This window comes from Neomonachus schauinslandi, chromosome 7 (assembly GCF_002201575.2).
Source record: "Neomonachus schauinslandi chromosome 7, ASM220157v2, whole genome shotgun sequence".
NCBI lineage: Eukaryota > Metazoa > Chordata > Mammalia > Carnivora > Phocidae > Neomonachus > Neomonachus schauinslandi.
The window spans coordinates 123,798,531-123,821,741 of record NC_058409.1 but is presented as its reverse complement, the minus strand read 5'-3'; the positions used below and the strand labels follow the sequence as shown (position 1 = coordinate 123,821,741).

General features: G+C 42.3%; 1 protein-coding gene across 2 annotated transcripts in view; it reads right to left on the bottom strand.

Annotated features, from left to right (window-relative positions):
• The window catches only part of AGXT2 (alanine--glyoxylate aminotransferase 2), a 35,733-nt gene extending 25,344 nt beyond the window's left edge, over nt 1–10,389 (bottom strand). For both annotated transcript variants that reach the window (XM_021696141.1, XM_021696147.1), the window contains exons 1-3: nt 10,302–10,389; nt 3,718–3,806; nt 2,207–2,391 (exon numbers count right to left, since the gene is read on the bottom strand). In XM_021696141.1, coding sequence (XP_021551816.1) covers nt 2,207–2,391; nt 3,718–3,806; nt 10,302–10,389 — 362 coding nt within the window. The remainder of the gene's footprint in view (nt 1–2,206; nt 2,392–3,717; nt 3,807–10,301) is intronic.
• Nucleotides 10,390–23,211: the final 12,822 nt, after the last annotated feature.

Below are 23,211 nucleotides of genomic sequence, written 5' to 3'. Positions count from 1 at the left end.
TTGAAAAGATAGGCCAGGATATTTGAACTTGATCTAAAGGACAGCAATGGCTAAAGTTACATACCAGTTGTTCGTTATTAATAGCTGTTCACACACACACACACACATGCACACACACACAAATCAGCTCAGTGGTTAAATAAATAAATAATAATTAAATCATTTTGAGAAATACCAGATCAAACAGATTTCTTTACTGCAGGACTTGCCAGTGCCTCTGTTAGTCAAATACCCACTGTTTCTCCCCAGGAGGGAGATACAGTTTAAACTGTTTTTAAAACTTATTTTTTCATGGGACACTTTACCAACTAGCCTCTCCTGCATTCAGGGTTCCATGACTCACCTTAGAAAATTGCAGAGTATCAATAAACTCTTAAACAGAAGAGGTAATTGTTAAAAGCATTGTTCAACAAAATAAACATGTGGAACACATGAGGGTAGGATGGAGTAGGGGAAGACTGGTAATGATGAGGCCAGCCAGGAGGGCAAGGTGGCCTTCTAGGTGTGGGAGGAGGAGAGCTCCTAGGAGATTGGGGTTAGTGGGAATTAGTGGGGGGCTGGTAGGAGAGGCATTTCAGTGGAGGGAAAGCTAGACCTCAGTATCAGGTTGGCTAAGGGGAGTAAAAGGCAGGAATCAGTCAAAGATGACTTCACCATTCTTCCTGTAACATCAGGGAAACTCCAGGATTAGTTAAGAGCTGCAACCAGTGGCTTCCCAGCTCCTGGCAGAGGACCTTCACAGAGTAGGAGGCTCACAGGTACGCCTTGAATAAACGAATATGTCAGTAGAAACAGTATAGTGGAGGGTATGATGGGTTTGGCCTCTGTAATGCTGGATTTCAGCTGATGGTGGAATATTATGGGGCAGGGTGGGGGTGTCCTGGAGGCTGTGGGAAATGTGGGGCATCCTAATGCCCACTCTGGGTTTGTTAGAGTTATAATAGTAGCTTGGTGAGGGGTCAAAGTGGAAGAAACAGAGTTGGGGAAGGCTGCAGAAAGTGCCACTCATTGACCAGGAATGGGGCCCATTCTATGGGGGAGATAATAAGTCATGAAGGGGTTGTAGAGAGAAGAGCAGAAGACTAAGGAAAGAAGCTGGGACACCCAGAGTCAGGGGGTCGGAGGGCAAGCTGCAGGGTTGGAGGGAGATCAGGAGAAGCACAAAGATCATGAAAGCCGGCGAGTGGTCGACTAACAGGAACAACATCCAACATTATTAATAAGAATGTTTAAAATTTGTCTCTACTTTGTTTTCTTTCCTTCTCTCATGTGTGCTTATCACATATTTTAGACCGCCTCTGAATTTAATTTTACATGCTCCTTAGGACCTCGCATGGGACTAGTGCCTCCCGGAGACGGAAGCCGAAAGGAGAAGGCTGTTGGGAGGATTAGGTGAGGCTAGACCCTGGAGTTAGAACTCGCTCTTACCACCTGACAGCTGCTGGAGGGGATGACTTTGCTCCTGCTTTCACAGAAGGACCCAAACTTATTCAATTGATTTTGGCTTGCTGCTGTATTTTGGTCTCATGTAATGTAAATTTTGTTGGCCAGATGATTAAAGGCAAGAGAGAATAGGCACTAAAATGAGAGAGTGGCATCAAAACCAAAAGGACCACCAGAGAACCTGCCCAGGGCATTTGTATGGGTGGGTTGATGGCCAAGGGTCCAGAGACCCTCAGGATTAATGGATCCATGCATTTCTCATGTAAATTCCCAGCTGTGGTTACACCTCTCTCTTAGCATCCTTTCTTTCCTCATCATCTGTCAGAGGTGAGGAAGATCCTTAGGCTAGACGTGATTTCTCATCTCATCATCCCACACCCCCCAGCCAACCACCCCACGTGTTCTCTGAGAACTGCCTGCCTCTCTCTTCTTTCTGCCTTTCCCTCAGTGCATGGCCTCTCTCTGCAAAGCTGTTACTAGTGAGGACAAGCCCACATACACAGCCAAGCCACACTCCAGTCACGTGGTACACACCACATGGCGTGAGAATGAATCAATCTTGCATTGTCAAGAAAACAAAAAATGCAGGGTTAAGATATTTTTTTGGCACCCAGGAAATAGCAGGGAGCATGGCAGCCACAAACCGGGCTATGCCAAAGGAGAGAGAATTCTTAGCCAGACTTCTGAATCACTAACGTGATCATTAGCCTGTTCTCCATATATCCTTCTGCAGTGAATACACTGGAATTTTAAGGATACTCACGGGTGGCAGTGACCGACGCTGACCGTGACAATCCCAGAAAAGAAATCCAGGTATCTGTTTCCCTCATAATCAAACAGCCACTCCATGTGACCCTGGTGAAGCAACAAAGGCTTCCGAAAATACGCAATCCGCGTGGGAATAAGATGGTGATTGTGGATCTCCAGGACACGTTCATAGGTGAGGGACTGTAGATAGGCAAAATTGAAGTGTTGAAGATCTCACATTTCTTATAAGATCAACAGCAGGTCCAAATGCAGTGCCTCGCCTCTCTACTGACTGAGCATAAGACTGCTGTCCGGTGCCCACAGGTGGGTGTATTTGCCCCATGTCCTCCTTACCCAAGGTCCTTCCTTCCTCCCAAGTACAGGAAATCATTAATGTGGCCCTTTGATCCCTTTCTAGATCAAATATGAAGAAGGAGGCTGAGATTTTCTACCTCTCAGTGGAAAGCCTTTTCTTTGAATTCATTTCAGCTGTAGGAAAAAATAAAAAGACTATTTTTTTATTTTTATTTTTTAAAATTTAATTTAATTTTATTATGTTATGTCGGTCACCATACATCATTAGCTTTTGATGTAGTGATCCACGAATTATTGTTTCGTATAACACCCAGTGCTCCATGCAGTACGTGCCCTCCTTAATACCCAACACCAGGCTAACCCCTTCCCCACCCCCCTCCCCTCTAAAACCCTCAGTTTGTTTCTCGGAGTCCATAGTCTCTCATGGTTCGTCTCCCCTCCGATTTCCCCCCTTTCATTTAATAAAAAGACTTTAGAAGTAAATGTCTGCTGTAATGTCTTTTCTTTCTTTCTTTCTTCTTTCTTCCTTTCTTTTTTCCTGCAGTTTTTTTTTTTTTTTTGAATGAAAAGAAAATGAAGTGCTGGTGGTGTTCATGTCTTTACCAAACTTTCTCCTATACTCCTCTTCTTTATGGGTACCTCCTGACTATTGACTCTACAATTTCTAACCTATGAGTATTTTGTATGTAGAATAAAGGGGATGGAAAGGGAGGGAAGGAGGAAGGGAGGGAGAGAGGGAAAGAGGGAAGGCGGGGAGAGAGAGAGAGAGAAAGAGAAGCCCAATATTTCTTAATGTGAGAGCAAAATTATAACTTTATATTTTGGAGGGAAGGATTCCTGAACGTCAGATCACGCATTGCTGTATGAGACAGTCAAAACAATATTTTAGAAAGTAAATGTGTGGTACCACATTTGTGATATATTGTCTTTGTGTGTGTGTATCTATATTTATATCCCTGTGATAAATACAAATAGTACTCTTGGTCTGTCTCTGCTCTGTCTCTCTCTCACACATGTACAACAATTCATGCAACAGTATTGAGTGGAGTAAGAGGGTTCAGATGCTCCTGGTGACTTAAAGGATAGAATATCTAGGATGCTAGAACTCAGTGGCAGGCAGGGCCATCTGTGGGTCCTTCTTGAGGAAATGATTAATTTAGCCCTTTCAAGAAATAGCACTTTCTTAGGTTTTCCTAAAGTACTGACTCTTACCTGGTATTTTTCAGGTGTGAAGTCACATGGAGGCATTCTGGGTTTTGTATGAAGACCAAGATTTGCAACAGATGTCCAGAAAGCACCTGCTGAAAGTGAAGTGAGTTAGGGTCCTCAATTAAACATCAAACAAGCCTGTTTGGAAAAATCACCTATATACAGTAATCCAAATCAAGATCCTTAGGCAATTTCATTTATTTCTTAGTTTAAAAAAATAATTCCAATCGACCTTTAGTTTGGATTTAAAAACCGAGGTATCTCAATAACAAATTTTTGGGAGGAAAAAAGGAATTTCTTTCCAATCTAGTCAACAAAAGCATGAAGGATATTGGGGGAAGTCTTGTTTTTCCCACTGTGGTCCCTCACAAGCTCCTCCACACCCTGCCCAAGGGGCTATATTTCTCTCTACAGTCCACCAAACTTCTGCCACTGGGGTGCACTGCTGGAATAGATCTTCTTTGTTAATAGAGGCGCCTTCTAAGCTTTGAGCTGCGTAGTGCCCGAGTCTTGGTGCCAATCCCAGTTCCTGATACCAGGTTGGCTTTCGGTAAACAGTGAATGAATGGCTGTTGACTATCCTTATAGAGAATGAGTAGAGATAGGTGGTAGGCCATGTACTGTGATAACAAATACACACAAATAGACCTTGGAGACAAAACCTTCCTCCAAAATACAACACAAAGACCATGACAACACAAGACCAGACCACAGCAAAGCAAAGATAAGGTGAGCCAGAGGAATCACTTAATGTTTGGAGCTAGAAGGGACCTCAGATTTTTATTGTTGTTGTTAAAATGCTCACTTTATAGATGAGGAAACCAGCCCCAAGTGGTAAATTAATTTGCTTAAGTTCACCAAGCTAGTTAGCTGCAGAACAAGAATGAAACTCCAAGTGTCTGGCTTCCAGCCTACTTCTCTTTTTCTCATTCATTGGCCAACCCTCCTCTCCAACACAGGTTTTGACCTATCTCAAGCTGTGGGATGGGACAATGGAGTTACAGAATATCACAGTTGGAAGAGATGTCTAGAGACCTTGTAAGTACTCTTAGAAAAGAATACTGCTACTTTTGAAGATTCAAGGTCAGTATCAAGATCATTTTCCAGGTGGAGAGAGCTGAGAAAATCATGCCTCTTATCCAGCATGAAGGTTTGAATCCCTCGATGAAATGTTGCTGTTTTGTGTGGCAATGAAGTCACACTCCTGAGCAACACAATGAACAATTGTGTTTTTAAATGAAGCTGGAAAGTAACAGCTCTGAATATGTTTTCTTTCAAAAAGATCTCATTCACTTTTCTGCTCTAAATAATCACTAATGTCATTAATTTGCTCTTACTTTAAAAAGAAGTGACTTGAGGCTATCCATGCATAGAAATGAGAAAAAAAAATAACAGCTTAAGTTTTCTGAGAATTTCATCCTTTGAAAAGCTTTTCATTGTGTCTCTCTGCATTAGTTACTCTTTTGGGGAAATGGAAAAAAAATATTCTGAGTGTTTCTAAGAATCCAAATTCCCTTCACTCTTTTAGTCCCTTTTTCCTACCTGCACAATTGGAGCTGCCCATTGAGAAGGCTATAAGTTCTCTTGATGCCAAAGCTATAGGGATTATGAAAGTAGGTTGGGGGGTGGGGCAGAGTTGGGGAGAAGGATTTGATAAAGAAGAGACAAATTTTAAACAGTCAAGGCAGGTTTATTCAGTTCTTTGCTCACCAAACTGATAGGAATGTGATGGTGGAGTGAGGGCTCCAAATGAAATACATGAAATCCTGTTGGAAGGAAGGAAGGAAGGGAAGTGGGAAGAGGGAAGGAAGGAAGGAGGGAGGGAGGGAGGGAGAGAGGGAAGGAAGGAAGGAAGGAAAGAAGGAAAGGAGGAAGGAAGCAAGGAGGAAAAGGAATTAGTCAATAGTGAAGTAAGTCTAGATAACATCTCACAAGTCTATGGCCTTTCATATCTCCCCTCTCACCAAACAACTCAAACTCAAAACTAATAGTAATGATAATAACTGATGGACATAAAGAAACAAAAAGGCTTTTCATTATTTGGTTTTCCTTATTTGCTAGAAAGAAATGTAAAGTCTAAACATCTGGATAATTGTCTGCATTCTTTATTCAAAATAGCCTGTTCTTTTTTTAATTTAATTTTATTATGTTAGTCACCATACAGTACATCATTAGTTTTTGATGTAGTGTTCCATGATTCACTGTTTGCGTATAACACCCAGTGCTCCATGCAGAATGTGCCTTCCTCAATACCCATCACCAGGCTAACCCATCCCCCCACCCCCCTCCCCTCTAGAACCCTCAGTTTGTTTCTCAGAGTCCATAGTCTCTCATGGTTCGTTTCCCCCTCCGATTTCCCCCCCTTCACAAAATAGCCTGTTTTGAGGACGACACAAGAGTTGAGGGTTAATAAACTTTTGGGTTCCTAGAGATTGTGGGTGTGCATGTACACACATGGGGGCTATGTGTGTGTGTGTGTGTAGTGGGGGGAAGACAGACCCAGGAGAGGTGGGGGAAGGGATAACTGAGATCTGGGTTCATAAAACAGAATTCCAGGTCTATTTCTGTATAGGCATTTATTTGGCTTCTTTGTTGTTTTAACTGATCTGATACTGCCCTTTTAGGCCTGGTGCTGAATACAGATGACAGCTAATGATTTTCATCCAATTCACCAATTTCCTCTCCAGTTCACCTGGACAACCCAAGATATTTAAAGGTGGAATTCTCTTTGGAGAACACCACTGCCATTGTATAATAAATGCAAATTATAAATGGGTAGTTGGGTTTAATTTTCCAGCTACCTAATTCTCACAGAGTTCCACAACAGAGTCACTTTAACTTGGTTTTCTTTCCCTAAAAATCATAGTATCAAAAAGTGAAAATCTATTGGGGCAAGCAAGATAAGGAAAGGAAATCAATTTTTGTGGGCATTTGAAAATTCTGGGGGGAAATTCTCTTGGTAATGATAAAGAGTTTTCTAACATTCATAACCAGTTTTCAATACAGAGGGGCTATTTAACAAGATCTTCCTTACCCTTTCAAATTAAAAAAGGTATAAATTATTTAATAATACACAATGAACATAGTTTGTAGAATGTAAAGGTGATTTATTAAAATGCTAACTATGCCTTATTTCTACATAGCGTATTAGGTAACTTTACTTTTTTTTTTTTTGTAGTTTTTAATTTTATTATGTTATGTTAGTCACCATACAATACATCATTAGTTTTTGATGTAGTGTTCCATGATCCATTGTTTTCGTATAACACCCAGTGCTCCATTCAGTACATGCCCTCCTTAATACCCATCACCGGGCTAACCAATCCCCCCTCCCCCCGCGTATTAGGTAACTTTAAAAAAACTTGTCACTTGAGACATCTCATTTACTTAGGATAGCCAATGAATTAAGAAAGGAAGAACTTAATATCCATCACCGAGCTAACCCATCCCCCCACCGTATTAAGGAAGGCACATACTGCATGGAGCACTGGGTGTTATACGAAAACAATGAATCGTGGATCACTACATCAAAAACTAATGATGTATTGTATGGTGACCAACATAACATAATAAAATAAAATTAAAAAAAAAAAGAAAGGAAGATCTTATTCACCTAAGAGCCAAGGGAGGGACAGATTACATACGGGGAATTTGCAGTTTTGAGAGACTTTGGTAGGGTTGAGGGCTAGAGATGCCCCCTCCCACGGAGGTGTGTTGAGATTCTGTTGAAGTCTGGGTAATTGAGGGGCAGTGGTTGGCTGGGGAGAAACGTTATGTCGTCTGCTTCCAGACCCAAGAGGGGATCCTTTTCCCTTTGTAAATTGTTCCACGGTCTGCAGGAAGTTATAGGGGAGACTTGGAATTGAGCTACAGCACTCAGTCCCTCTGAATTGTGTGCTCACATCAGATGCCTGCCTCCCACCAGCGAGGCCAAGGGATGGGCATGAGACCTCCAAAGGGTGAAGAAGATGTTCTCTCTTTAGGATGTGATGTCTTGAGCAGATGCCCTGCATGGAGGGAACGGCTGCAGGCCCTCATCAGAGCCATGACCTGCTTCTGAGGCCGTTCCTGCCAGGAGGGATTTCTATCTCTCCTGATGTCTCTTCAGAGCCACTCCTGCCCACCTCCTCACCCGCCCGCTGATTCTTTCCGTTCCCTCCCTCCATATCTTTCCCATCAATGCCTTTTGCTTAAGTGAAGGCAGTTGCTGGTGTCCTCAAGCAAGAGCTCTGCCTGATTCCGAGGCTGGCGGGCCCATCCCTCCTCTTGGCACTTTGGGGAGCAGGCCTTCCCCTTTGCAGGGGTTAAATCAGTTCTGTAGCTCAGAGCACAGCAGGCAGGAGACCTCCCTTTAGGGCTCATTTTAATGTTTTTCTTAGAACAGGCTTTGCAGGAGTCTTGGGAAGTTTCTCAGCTGGAAATGGGCACTATTTGCCATCCATCTGCCCTCCTGCCCGTCCCCTCCTTGTGGTAAAGTAGGCAGGCATGTGAAAATGGTACTTTTAAGCACATACCCTATCTCCCTAGAAATGATATATGTTTAACAACTATCATTCGTAAGGAAGAAGTCACCTCGGAGATATTTTCTCTATTCTTTTGTACTGAAACAAATTGCTTCTATAACTCTGTGCACATGTTTAGCCCAAAGTGACTGTGCATATCAAACGTAGGCAAGGCTGAATCCTTGACCCACACAGACATCATCCAGACTCCATGTAGGTGATATACAAGGATGGTGGTATATTTATTTTCGCCTACCTGGCCACACTTAACACCTGGTGATCCCCGCATCTAAGCCAGACCTGCTCCTTCCTCCCCCATTTTAATTTTCTATCTTCTCACCCTAGTTTGCTTTTATTCATGGCATGTGTTTCTACTGGATGTTTTCTACATATTTATCGTTGTTTGTGCTCGGTCTCCCCTACTGGGATGCAAAACGAAACCATGGCTTTTTGCTCCTCATGGCTCTGGTCTACCCATGGGTCCATAGTAGGCCCTCCGATACTTTTGACTGAATATGTATTTTGCACACAGCAGGTTCTTAAGAAGGATGTGGTCGATGAGTGTGCGTTTGAATGAACAAGCCCAAGCAGGCGTATATCTAGGTATTATAGTCCCGGAAGTAGAAATAAAGCCCCAAAGATTCTTGAAAGGGCATGGCATTCTAGAGCATGGCATTCACGTGTCTGTGGCCTAAGTTGGCAAGAGTCCTTTTCCTGTGTAGTTTCCCTGGTGCAGCTATGTTAAGGAGTCCCCAGGAGTTGATCAAGAAGATTTCAGCTGCTGCCACCATCAGCCCAACTCTGCACCGGGCAGGGTTTGGGCTGGCAACGGGGAAGGGGGGCAGAAAGGGCATTCTCTCTTGCTTTGCCGCGCAGTAGCCTCCTTATCGAGCCTAAGACTCTGGGTATAATCCTAGCTCCTCCTCAGAAAATGACAGGGTTCAATGATGTTCTGGCAAAAGTCCCATGATTGAGGGAAAAGAGAAGCCCAAAGAGGGTGGGAGGAAGAAGAGTAGGAAAGGGAGGGCCTGGTGGAATCGTTCTGTGTTTGTCTTTGACCAACTTTGTTCATTACTTCTACTCTCCTGTCTCCTCACCTGTGAAATGGGTTAGTCATACTCACCAACAAGCTTGGGTTGAAGATGAAAGGAGGTAACCATCTAAAGCATGAGAAGTTATTAAGTTTCGAAGAACAGTGACTGCTGGGGAGATAAAAAGCAAATAGAAAAGGAAGGAAGGAGAAAGAAAAGGGCGAGATGAGAAAATGAAGATCACATTGATCATAATGGGGGATGGAAGAGGATTTCCCGTACCTGATTAGGGCCTGTGAGCACACAGAAACCTGCAGACTGCTGCTTACGCTCAGGTTCCTGGGAGGCGATCTGGGGAGGAGGTGGGGTTCAGGGAAACCACTAGCACGGAGGACAGAATACATGAAGCCACCAGTGGCTGGTGACCCCAGGTCTCCTCACACTTTGTGCCCCTGCTGGAGAGAGAGTCTGGGTGGAAGAAGAGGGCTCAGGGTCTAGTCCTAGCTCTTGGGTGTCTCCGGGGAAATGGCTGCACTTCTCTGAGACTGTTTCCTTGTCAGCGCCTGAGGTGATGGTCCTACCTCCCGGAGGCAGGGTGGGAATTCACGAGGAGGCTTTATGCCTTCTAAAGTCATCATCCTTGAGTATCTATTTATTGCAGTTAACACTTAATTGTGAATGGCTTTCCTTTTATTTCTTCTTTATATTACAGCTAAGACACCATATTGTTTTCATTTTGAAGCCCGATTTGTTTTCCAAATCGCCTCCCAGGAACATGAGCGTAAGCAGCAGTCTGCAGGTTTTGTGCATCATTTTGTGCATCATTGGGTTTCATGATCTATGGATTTCCATTCAGGGCAAGAGGGGGGCACTGCAAATTCTGGCCACGGGCAGGAGGCATGGATCAGCTGGAGTGAGGACTGCTGTGTCAGGTGGCCCATCTCCAAGCCCCTACACAGGCCTAATCCCAGAACCCCAGGCAACAGGCTCTGAGCTCAGCGCTGCCCCTCTGGCCAACCCTCAGCTGACCCACAGGCCACCGGTTTCCACTCACGGCTCAAGGAAGGGCACATCTTGGTGATCCTGGGAGAGGAGGTCTGCAGGTGCCAAGCTCTCAGCAAGTGTCTCCAGGCTGGAGTCATCCCTCCCAGTCAGAGAGCAAGTGCCTGGGGACTGCAGGTCAGAGGAAGAGCTCCAAACTGCTCACCAGCCGCTGGACTTTGAGTTTAGGATGGGAGGGGAGGAGCTCCCGGGGGGGGGGGGGGGGGGGCGGTCCTGAAGTGGTTACTGCCTTCACTTTGGACCAGCCCCAGAGCTCCCAGGGCAGCACCTTAGGGGAGGGAAAAGCTCCCAGTCCATGACCTAAGGGAGAGAAAAGAAAAGAAGGTGGGAGAGAGAGAAGAGAAAGAAGGCAGGCAAACAAGGTGAAGGCCTTCTGGACGAGTTTTGTTAGTTTTCTGTTCCAGCAGGTTCTCGTCAGGAGGAGCGTCTCTCTGTGAGGGTGGTGATGGCTGGGGGGTGGGGGAGGGGAGGGCTCAAGATACAGTTGAAGGGGTCAGAGATTGAGACATGAGGCGTGTGAGTAAGAGAGAGAAAAAGAGGATGTGCATGAAGAAATGGCTGTGGGTATTGAGGGTCTCTGAGGAAGAGAAGGGGACTATGGGTAAAGGGTGCTGCTCTCCAGGGAAGGAGAGGGGCACGAAATAGCTGGGAAGGCTCTGGACAACAGTGCATCCGAGTAGGGCAAGACGTTGAGGCCTGAGCAGTCAGGGTGCTTTATTTTTATTATATTTTAATTTCTAAAATTCCCATTTGTCACTCCTGCCTACCCCACCCCTAATCTCCATAGGCGACTATTTCATGTATTTAATATGCATCTTTTTGTTGGTATGTATTCTTGTAACACGTGTATCGTGTGGAGCGGACGCGTTCTTAATTTATGTAAAATGCGTCCTTTCCTTTCCGCTCCCAGCCATGGTTTTAAGACCCATCCAGGTTGCTCTAAGTGCATCTCTGGGGCAGACTGGGAGTCCGTGGGCCTGTGCGTGGCAGGGCCTAAGGGGGACAGCGACAAGGGCCCATGGAGCTTGGTGGGGAAGGGCCCCTAGGCGGAGGGCAGGCTGCTCAGGATTGCCCAGGGCGGGGTGGGGGGGGGGGGGGGGGGGGGGGCGGCTCTAATAAGCAGCGGAACTTCCCAGGCTTGTCTCGGGGGCAGCCACAGGCCAAGTACATCTCTACACGGACCCACTGGAATCTTCCAAGTTTATATAAAGACCTTAACTTGGTTAACTGGATTCTTCCTTAGAGTTTCCACCTCTCAGCTGGGCCATCCACATGGTCTCAACAACACTTGACTCTCTCAAGGCAGCGTCTTCGAAACAACTCTCAGTGTGGGAAAGGTGAGCAGAACGTGTATTCCAAGGACAAGGGAGGGGGTGAGGAGCTTCTGCCCGCCTGGGTCCCGCTCTCAGGGCCACAGGCGGTCCCGTCTGCTCCATGACGTCCTGCAACAGTGGTGGGGGATGGGTGAACACCGTGCAAGGGGACATCTTGCATCACCTGGCAGGGAGGCCAGCTGGCTTGGTCACATCCACCACCCCAAATCTGAGGTGAGGGCCCCAGAGAAGCACAGGAAGTCTTTGAAATTCAATGTAAATTGTCCCCTTTTGCGTGGGCTCCCACGGGAGTGGCTTTGGCAGCTGTTGGTCCCCGGGGCACCCGGTCTGTCATGCGGGGGGCCCGAGCTGAGGAAATGTTGAGTTGCTGAAGTCGGCATGTGTTCTTCAGCTCTACTGGGCTGTGATCAGTTTTGGCCTTTGTGAACACTGTAGGCTGCAGGCTCCCTTGCCTTTAGAGTTTTCTTGGGTTGTAAGACTGTTATGGTGAGAGGCACCCAACATCAGGGGCTGCCTTGGGTGGAGAAGCCAAACACCGCAGGCTCCCTGACTTCAAATTGGGAAGTTGTACCTTCATTATTTAAAAGGGAAAATGGGCGCCTGGGTGGCTGAGTCAGTTGAGTGTCAGATTCTTGATTTTGGCTCAGGCCCGGCTCTCAGCCCTCCTCGGGCTCCCTGCTCAGTAGTGAGTCTGCTGGAGATTCTCTCCCCCTCTATCCCTCCCCAACTCATGCTCTCTCTCTTTCTCTCAAACAAATAAATAAATCTTTAAAAATATAAAGGGAAAACATTTTTTTTTAAAAGTGAAACCATTTATTCTGGTTACCATAATAACAGGATACGTTCTTTGTGAAAACAGACTCAAGTCTAGAAAAGCATAAGGAAGAAAGTAACCACGACAAATCTGACCGTTATAGTTTAGTAAAGATTCTTCCAGAAATCCTTTATTACGCATGTACACCTGTGTATACACATACCATTTCATAACCTGCTTATAGTCAATAGTACAGCTTTTCATGCAAAAAATATAGATCCGAGTCATGATTCCTACTTCTTTTACAATATTCCATCATCTGTTTTATTTGATTTTGGAAAATTCTTTGGCCATAATCATTTCAGTATTTCTTCTCCTGCTGATATTTCAATTACACATATATTACACCTTTTGAAATTGTTCCACAGTTCTCAGAGGTTCTGTTATGTTCCGCTCCCCCTACTCTTTTTTTCTCACTGTTTTAACCCAGCAAGTTTCTATTACCCATCTTCAAGCTCACCTATTCTTTCCTCAGCCCGGTGCAGTCTGCCCAGGAGCTCATTGGAGACATTCTTCATTTCTGTTAGTGCTTTTGATTCCTAACATTTACTTTTAATTCTTTCTTAGAGCTTTCTTCTCTCTGCTTACATTATCCATTTGATATTATGTAATGTCTGCCTTTTCCATTAGAGTCCTTAGCATATTAATCATAGTTACTTTAAATTGATAATTTCAAAATTTGTGTTATATCAGAGTCTGGCTCTAATGCTTACTTTGTCTCTAAAGACTGTATTTTCTTCCTATCAGTTTAGCATCCCTTGCAACTTTTTTGTGGGAGCTGGACATGCTGCATTGGATAATAGGATCTCTGGTGAATAAGTCTTTAGTGTGAGGTTTTATGTTAATCTGGTTAGAAGTTGAGATGTGTTTAATATCTGATGTAGCTGTAGATGCCAAAGGAATCAAATTCCTGTAGTGTCCTTGTTTTTCCTATTCTCTGTTGTCTTAGGGCTTCCCTTAAAAACTCCTTAAATGGAGTCAGATCTGGCAACTCTTTGAGCTGTGATTCACTTGTTATTACAGGAGCCCTAGAATCTTATGATTAGATCTCAGTCTTTTAGTGGGCCTATGTCTCTGGACTGTGACTTTTACATGTATTTCTCCAGTGTGAAGAAAAATATATATATATTTTTAAATCTCCTACCCTCTACTTTCCTCCCTGGCCTTAGTTTTCCCAATCTATTTCCTTGAAACCTTGACTTTCTTCTTTTTTCTCTCTCATAGGTGAGGTAGGAAGCAGAGAGGGGAATGTAGGGGAGAAATGCCTTTCAAGCAGCAGACACAGGGCTCTGACCAAGTCATTTCCCCCAGAGAATAGATCTTTATTAAAGTGAAGTCTCCGAGCATTTTCACAATGATTATTCTTCCCCTTCCCCAGCCAGAGCAATGAAGGGAGCTTCACTATGACAACCTAGTGATATTCCTACTGTAGGTATGGCTCATAACACCCTGGGGTCCTCCAATGACTCTGGAAACCTGGAAGCTTCTCATTCTCATGCTAGTCCACACTCAGTCTCCAGCAATTTGTCCAAATTACTGTTTAAGTGTTTCTACCAGTTATGGCTCCAGTGGCTTCTGCTGCAGGTAAAGAAGCTCTAGGCTGTGACTTTCAGGATTTGCCTGTATCCCTAGATTTCACAGTGACAAGTCACTCTGCAACTTCAATTCCTGACAGGTTCAAGAAAAGTCATTCATTTTCTCTTTGTCCAGCTTCTTCTTGTAAGGATGGAAGTGACAACTTCCAAGCTCTTTACATGCTGAAGAGGAAGTTGGAAGTCTCCGTATATTTTACTTAGTAAGTCCCTCTTGAAGACAGCTGTAGTTACTGCATCATCCTAGGACATAGAATTTTGTGCTCTAAATGAACTTGTTTCTGCCAGCCCCCCCCCCCCCCCGACATTGGATAAATCCTTGAAGAGGGGTTTCTGGGTCAGAATGTATGTGCATTTAAAATGCACTCTAGTAAGAAGATATCAACTAACATTGAACAAGACTGTTTTCCAAGATGGTGGGTCTTTTGACCATTTTGGAATTACAGTGATATCCACCAATTCTGAAAGCTGGATGAGGGACAAGCTTAGATTGCCTTAGATCTTCTTCCTCCATCTAGGAGTCACTTGAAATAGCAATCCAAGATCTGACCCCCGGTTCACAGGCAAAATTACTATTAAACAGATATTATCTCAGGAATGCCTGGATGGATCCGTCAGTTAGGCATCTGCCTTTGGCTCAGGTCATGATCCCGGGTCCTGGGATCAAGCCCCACATCGGGCTCCCTGCTCAGTGGGGAGTCTGCTTCTCTCTCCCTCTGCCTGCCGCTCCCCTTGCTTGTACACACACTCTCTCTCTTTCTTACAAATAAATAAATAAAATCTTAAAAAAATAATAAACAGATGTTATCTCTGAATTATCAGGGACTTTAAGAGACATCTGCTCTGGGTCTTTTTCTTCTCTTTCCTTCATACAGATTAGGTATAATTTTTTCCATTATATATAGGACTGGAGAAGATGAGAAAGGACCCCAGTTCACATGACTGATAAATAGGAGGGGCAGGGTGTCAGTTAAGAGGCTTGCCATCTCTATTTCTCATATAATGAATTACTTTGAAGCTTAATATATTTTATCAGGTAGGAAAATATTGGAATCTCTCCTCAAAAAAGGTAATTGATGATTATGGAAGCAATGGGAAAACCATGGGGAAGTAATGGGAAAATTATTAACCTGACAAATTCTGTTGTCAAGTTAATAATTATAGGGATTTTTTTTTTTTTTTTTTTTTTTTTGTACACAGGTTCGCTAACGATTTATCAGTTAAGTCTGAGTGAACTTTGCTCTTTGATCCTAGTACTTCTGCCAATGACAGAACAGGGTCCATCAGAATTACTGAGAATAAATAATACTTTTCCAAAGTGATCCTTTCTCTTTCTTAACTTGTTTAGGAGTCCTGGAGTTGAAGGGAAAATTCTGGAAGGATTTCAGATAAAACCCAGTTTACTCGAAACCTTGTATTTTCAGGTATCCCATTTCACAGTGAATGGACTGTGAAGGAGGGCAGGTGTAGTGTGTTCCGAATGAAGTAAAGAGATGATAGGTGCTTTCAAAGACAATAACTGTGTGGAGATGTGCTCCAATACCATAACCCTTAGAGTTTCATGCAGCACTGATTTTCTTGAAAAATGGTGCAAAGTCAAAGTCCTTTAATTTGTTTATGAGGATGAGCTCTTTGGACCAGGCTCATTTGGAATTATTAGACTTAATATTTTTTAAAAGTCAGTCTGGAGAGCGAGACACACAACGGTTACCTCAGCCTCCTGGACTAGAGTGTGATGCCCAGGAGGACAGAGAGCTCATCTATATGAGCTTCCTGTATCCTGGCATGGTGCCTGGAACACAGTGCTCATCAAGAGTTGTTCAGTAATGGGTCTGGTCCAATGATTGACAGAGACTTGAGGAAGATTTGTATTTAAAAGGAGGATCTTGGCGCACATGGGTGTCTCAGTCAGTTAACAACCAACTCTTGACTTTGGCTCGGGTCATGATCTCAGGATCCTCAGGATCCATGATGCTCAGCAGGGATTCTGCTTCTCTCTCTCTCTCTCTCTCTCTCTCTCCCTCTGCCCCTCCCCCAGTTTGCCCGCCCACACGCACGTGTTCTCTCTCTCTCTCAAATACATAAATAAATCTTAAAAAAAATAAGAGGTGGGTCTTGAACATCCAAATTAATCTCTTTTTGTTAAATGTATGAAAGATATTATATATGTACATTCATATATGTATAGATATATTTTGCATAGGCCCCTTAGCTACTGGACTTCTCCAGTTGTTCATTCCCTTGAACGTTGTAACCAGAGGACAATGTCTCTACCAGTTGCAGCAGGATGAGGTTCAGTAGAATTTGGCTCCCCATGTCCCCATGACTGGGCTTATTCCTGACTGGGAGAAGAGCTCTCCCTAAATGTAGGCACTCAGATACAGTGAATTATCTAACTAGGACCTTTTATTTATATCCTGCTCTTACAATGATTATTACAAAATTGGCTGGTTTAAATTGCAAATTACAAATTAATTCACATTGCAAAAGAAAAACAAAGGAAGGGTGCCAGAAGAGCAGAAGGACCTGACTTATCACCTAAAGGAAAAAATTCTCAAATAGAATGGAAAAACAAAATGTAGCTATGTACTGTTTATAAGACGCACTTAAAACATAGTGACATTGAACAATTGAAAATAAGAATATAGAAAGAGACCCATGAGAGAATTAACCAGTGGAAAGAAAGCTGGTGGAGCCATATTAATATTAAAAAAAAGAGACAAAAATCATTAAGGATAAAGGACATCGTATTTAATAATGACAGAGATAATTCATTAGGAAGAGTAAACATTTAAATCTCTATATACCTAATAGTATAGCCTCAAAACAAAAATTGATAGAATTACAAGGACAAAGAGGAATTTCTATAATCCTAGAAGATTTTAACTCACTCACAAATCACCTCAAAAAAGTATATCTCAAGTAGCAAAAGAGATGAATCTTATGAATGCAAGAATCTTAAAAATTTTTTTAGCAAATTGAATAAAGCAAAATTTGTAAAAATACATCATGCTGAAGTAGAATTCATTCCAAGAATGTGAGAGTAATTTAGCATTAAAGCCTTTTCTTTTTCTTTTTTTTTTTTAAAGATTTTATTTATTTATTTGAGACAGAGAATGAGAGACAGAGAGCATGAGAGGGAGGAGGGTCAGAGGGAGAAGCAGACTCCCTGCCGAGCAGGGAGCCCGATGTGGGACTCGATCCCGGGACTCCAGGATCATGACCTGAGCCGAAAGCAGTCGCCCAACCAACTGAGCCACCCAGGCGCCCTAAAGCCTTTTCTCCAAGTTAATTCTGTAATAGTTTATATATTAATCAAATAAAAGGGGAAAGCCACATTTTTGTATCAGTAGATGTAAAAAAAAAATTGTTATCAATAAATGTAGAGCTTTTAACACCAATTCGAGATATGAAATTATTAGCACCTTAGGAATAGAAAGGAACTTCCTCAATCTATCTAAGAGTATCTGTAAAAATATATAGGAAACCCTATACTTAATGGTGAACTTTTGGTAAAATTCTCTTTAAAGTCAGGAACAAGAAAGAATGTCCACTACCTTCAACATTGTATTGAATCCAACCCCAAGAAATAGATCAAGAAGAAGATATAAGAGATATAAAGACTGGAAAAGAAGAAACAAAGTTGTTAACATTGATATAATTGTAAAAATGGAAAATCCAAGAAAAACTACAAATTACAAGAACTAATAATTGGAGTTCAGTGAGGTTTCAGGATTAGCAAATCAATATTTAAAAATCAGTAGTTTCTATATATAAGCAGCAACTTCTTAGAATAAAATAATTTTTAAAAAGGTACCATTTACAATAGCAACAAAATTATGGTGCCTAGGAATGAATCTACTAAAACACAACCAGATATTTATGAAGGTTAGCATAAAACTTTACTAAATATCATAGTACATGAAATGGTAAGCCATGTTTATGATTAGGACACAATATTATAAAGATCTAACTTCTTCTAGAATTAACACATAAATTCAATTAACAAAATCTAATTCCCAGCACAATTTTTTAAAAATTTTATTTTATTATGTTATGTTAGTCACCATACATTACATCATTAGTTTTTGATGTTGTGTTCCATGATTCATTGCGTATAACACCCAGTGCTCCACTCAATACGTGCCCTCCCTAATACCCATCACCATACTAACCCATCCCCCCCTCCCCTTCCCCCTCCAAAGCCCTCAGTTTGTTTCTCAGAGTCCATAGTCTCTCATGGTTCGTCTCCCCTTCCGATTTCCCCCCCTTCATTTTTCCCTTCCTACTATCTTGTTTCAGAGGTACAGGTCTGTGATTCATCAGTCTTACACAATTCACAGTGTTCACCATAGCACATACCCTCCCCAATGTCCATCACCCAGCCACCCCATCCCTCCCACCCCCCACCCCTCCAGCAACACTCAGTTTGTTTCCTGAGATTAAGAATTCCTCGTATCAGTGAGATCATATGATACTTGTCTTTCTCTGATCGACTTATTTCGCTTAGCATAATATCCTCTAGTTCTATCCATGTCGTTGCAAATGGCAAGATTTCGTGTTTTTGATGCCTGCATAATATTCCATTGTATATATATATATATACCACATCTTCTTTATCCATTCATCTTTTGATGGACATCTTGGCTTTTTCTATAGTTTGGCTATTGTGGACATTGCTGCTATAAACGTTGGGGTGCACATACCCCTTCCGATCACTACATTTGTATCTTTGGGATAAATACCCAGTAGTGCAATTGCTGGGTTGTAGGGTAGCTCTATTTTCAACTTTTTTGCGGAACCTCCATACTGTTTTCCAGAGTGGCTGCACCAGCTTGCGTTCCCACCAACAGTGTAGGAGGGTTACCCTTTCTCCACATCCCCGCCAACATCTGTCATTTCCTGACTTGTTAATTTTAGCCATTCTGACTGGTGTGAGGTGATATCTCATTGAGGTTTTGATTTGGATTTCCCTGATGCCGAGCGATGTTGAGCACTTTTTCATGTGTCTGTTGGCCATTTGGATGTCTTCTTTGGAAAAATGTCTGTTCATGTCTTCTGCCCATTTCTTGATTGGCTTCTTTGTTCTTTGGGTGTTGAGTTTGTTAAGTTCTTTATAGATTTTGGACACTAGCCCTTCATCTGGTATGTCATTTGCAAATATTTTCTCCCATTCTGTTGGTTGTCTTTTGGTTTTGTTGACTGTTTCTTTTGCTGTGCAAAAGCTTTTTATCTTGATGAAGTCCCAATAGTGCATTTTTGCTCTTGCTTCCCTTGCCTTTGGCGATGTTTCTAGGAAGAAGTTGCTGTGGCTGAGGTAGAAGAGGTTGCTGCCTGTGTTCTTCTCTAGGATTTTGATGGACTCCTGTCTCACATTTAGGTCTTTCATCTATTTTGAGTCTATTTTTGTGTGTGGTGTAAGGAAATGGTCCAGTTTCATTCTTCTGCATGTGGCTGTCCAATTTTCCCAACATCATTTGTTGAAGAGACTGTCTTTTTTCCATTGGACATTCTTTCCTGCTTTGTCGAAGATGAGTTGACCATAGAGTTGAGCGTCCATTTCTGGGCTCTCTATTCTGTTCCATTGATCTATGTGTCTGTTTTTGACAGCAGAATTTTTTTTGGAAGTTGATAGGCTTATCTCAAAATTCACATGGTGAATAAATGGCCAAAATAGCTAAAATAATCCTGAAGAAGAGATGGAGGTGTAGGGGTAGGTGTAGCAGATAAGACTGTATCAAACTGGGGTACTAAAACAGGAAACATCAGGGCAGGGATAGATGAACCAACCACTGGGCTGGAATAGAAGTCCAGATGGAAGACTCAAACATATGTAGAAACTTGGTAGATGACATAAAAGATAAGCAGGTAAAGGATGAGTTATTCAGATACAGAATGAATTAATTAGGACAATGGAAGTTAAAACAACAGTGTATCATTGAATGCTCATCAAATTGTCAAATATCTGGCAATATCAGGTGATGATTAAGAAAGGAATGGAATCACCTACACAGTTGATGGTGATATATATGGGTATAACTGCTTCAGAGAACAACTTATCAATAGTGAGGAAATGTTAAGATGTATGTTCTGTATGACCCAACAATTATACCCCTAGATGTATGTCCTAGAGAAAATATGGCAAATTCTTAAAAAGTGAAGCTTGCATAAAATGTTCTTTGCAGAGTCATTGCTAATAGTGCAAATGGAAAGTTGATTAAGATAGGATTAACAAATAAATTGTATATATGTATACAATCATATAGCAGATAAATCCAATAAACTGGAGCTATTTGGATTTCAAAAACCCAAAGCTGAATGAAAAAAAAAATCAAGGTGCATAAAGGCATATGTTATTATCTATGTAAAACTCATAAACACCCAGGATAATTGTATATATTTTTATTTATGGGTGCATATATATGAGATAAATGCATTTTTTTATTTTTTAATTTTTTTTTTAGATTTTATTTATTTATTTATTAGAGAGCGAGCGAGAGAGAAACAGCATGAGAGAGGAGAGGGTCAGAGGGAGAAGCAGGCTCCCCGCCGAGCTGGGAGCCCGATGTGGGACTCGATCCCAGGACGCTGGGATCATGACCTGAGCCGAAGGCAGTCGCTTAACCAACTGAGCCACCCAGGCGCCCGATAAATGCATTTTTTTAAAGATTTTATTTATTTACTTGACAGAAAGAGAGACAGTGAGAGAGGGAACACAAGCAGGGGGAGTGGGAGAGGGAGAAGCAGGCTTCCCGCTGAGCAGGGAGCCAGATGCGGGGCTCGATCCCAGGACCCTGGGATCATGACCTGAGCCAAAGGCAGATGCTTAACGACTGAGCCACCCAGGTGCCCTGAGGTAAATGAATTTTTAACATGGCCAGAAAGGATACACAACTGCGGGATTGTAGTTGCCACTGGAGAGGGAGGTAGAGAATTTGGTTACTGAGAGATATTTACTACTGCATCTGTGATGTTTCACTTTTTTTTTTAAAGGTCAGGAACAGATAAAGTAAGATGTTAATATTTGTGAAATTCGGGTGTTGGTAAATGAGTCTTTGTTTTATCACCCTCTGTAATTTTCAAGTGTATATGAACTATTTTATGCAATAAATGTAAGATGATAAATGAGAGATTAAATCACAGCTGAAGCTTTAAGTGAAGACAGGATGATTCTAGGTAGGAAGAATTGAACAAAAGAAAATGTGGATTCTTGGGCACCGAGATTTGTGGTTTAAGCTTCCTTTGGGAAAGTTGATGGCATATCAGATTTGGGAACTCTTCTTTTGATCATTCTTCATTGTTCCCAGAAGGCCCAAGGAACTTCTGGGTGTTTCTAAGCATATTTGCATTTTTTAGGCTCGGCTCTGGCACATGAATTACGAGTGGGGGAACTTGAGGGCAGTGGAAAGAGAAGATGTAGTACTTAGCTGAGTTGGAAGCAAGATGTCAATTTTGATTTAGATTTAGTAAAAAAGAGAAGGTGTTGAAAGACAAGCATGAAAGACAAGCATAAAAGGGCATGCCTGAAATAAATGCCTTTGAAGAGTGTTCTAAGACAAATATTCAGCATGTGACTATGTGTTTATTTCCGGAAAGGCTTAGGATGACATTTTCCCCTTTGTTTGTTTCTTTCTTTTTTTTTTTTTTTTAGAGAGAGGGCAGGGGCAGAGGGAGAGGGAGTAAGAGAATCTCCAGCAGCCTCTCTGCTGAGCTTGGAGCCCTAGGCGGGGCTGGATTTCATGATCCTGAGATCATGACCTGAGCCGAAATTATGACCTGAGTTAAAATCAGAAGTTGCACACTTAATCGACTGAGTCACCCAGGTGCCTCTTTCCCTTCTTTTAAAAAAATACATCCTGGGATGCCTGGGTGGCTCAGTCAGTTAGGCATCTGCCTTTGGCTCAGGTCATGACACTGGGGTCCTGGGATTGAGCCCAATGTCGGGCTCCCTGCTCGGCAGGGAGCCTACTTCTCCCTCTCCCTCTGCTTCTCCTCCCCACCGCTCATGCTCTCTCTCTCAAATAAATAAAATCTTAAAAAAAAATACATCTTAATAAAAGGTGTTGAAGCAAAGAAAAACTTCTCAAAGTTGTATCTTCATTAAAATACATGTTTCACATGTATATAAAAAGACCCTCCAAAACCATTGCTCAGGAAATAATTTATTGATTCAGTTTAAACTAAGCATTGTTACCATCGCAAAAGCAGTTGCTCTAAAGAAAGAAAAATACACCATAAGATTACATAGGTCAGTAACAATATCAATATTGATCATGTTAAATAAAACTACTGCCAAGTGTCATTGAAGTTCATCTTGGAATTTTTAATAATTTATGGAGTGAATGTGTGTCACCTTAGAAAGTACCTGTGACATTTTACAAATTCTTTCAGACACATGTATAAATACAGCAATAAAAATTCCTGAGCTCCCTTTTTTTATCCTGGTGTTCACCAAACCACATCCATGTAGTGTTTTATTTGACTGATGTCTTCTAGCTTTTTCTTAAAAAAAGAAAAAATTATCACATTCATAAAAATAACTGTGCTTCAAGTCTGTTTGTCAGCCAAGTTTTAATGTGAACCTGATCATAATAAGAGAAAATGCTTGACACTTGTGCCGGCAGCAGAAATCGAGGGGTGAGGGGGTGTGGGTGGGGGAGGTTGTAGGTAAAGGAACTCCACTGTGAGGTGTCGAGATCTCCAAAGTAGAATATGCTTTTCCAATACTGAGAATGGGTTCAGTCTCACCTGCGTGGTTTGGAGGGACTCTCAGAGGTAAATGCAGCAGGAATCTGCTTCCCTGGCCAGTGAGCTCCTTTTTGGGGCCTTTTCAATAACCCTATTTTCTTTACCCCTGCCCAGTACCACCCTACCCCCAACCCGCAACATTTCAAGAGTGCTATTAAATGGAAGCTCTATCTCTCTGTCCCTAAAAAGTAGGGAAGATGTAGAATGTATACAACTTGGTTAATAAGTTGTAGGAAGTCTGGTGAGGTTAAGGTTTCAGATGTGATTCTGGTAAGAAGTGGCAAAATATAATTTATTTTCTTGCAGGAACGTGCATACCATAATTCTGGAAAATTGGCTATGCGTTTCTTCTCCAGCTCATCACTAATTATATGAATGTTGTGTCTGGTGCATGACACTCCAGATTTTTTAGTT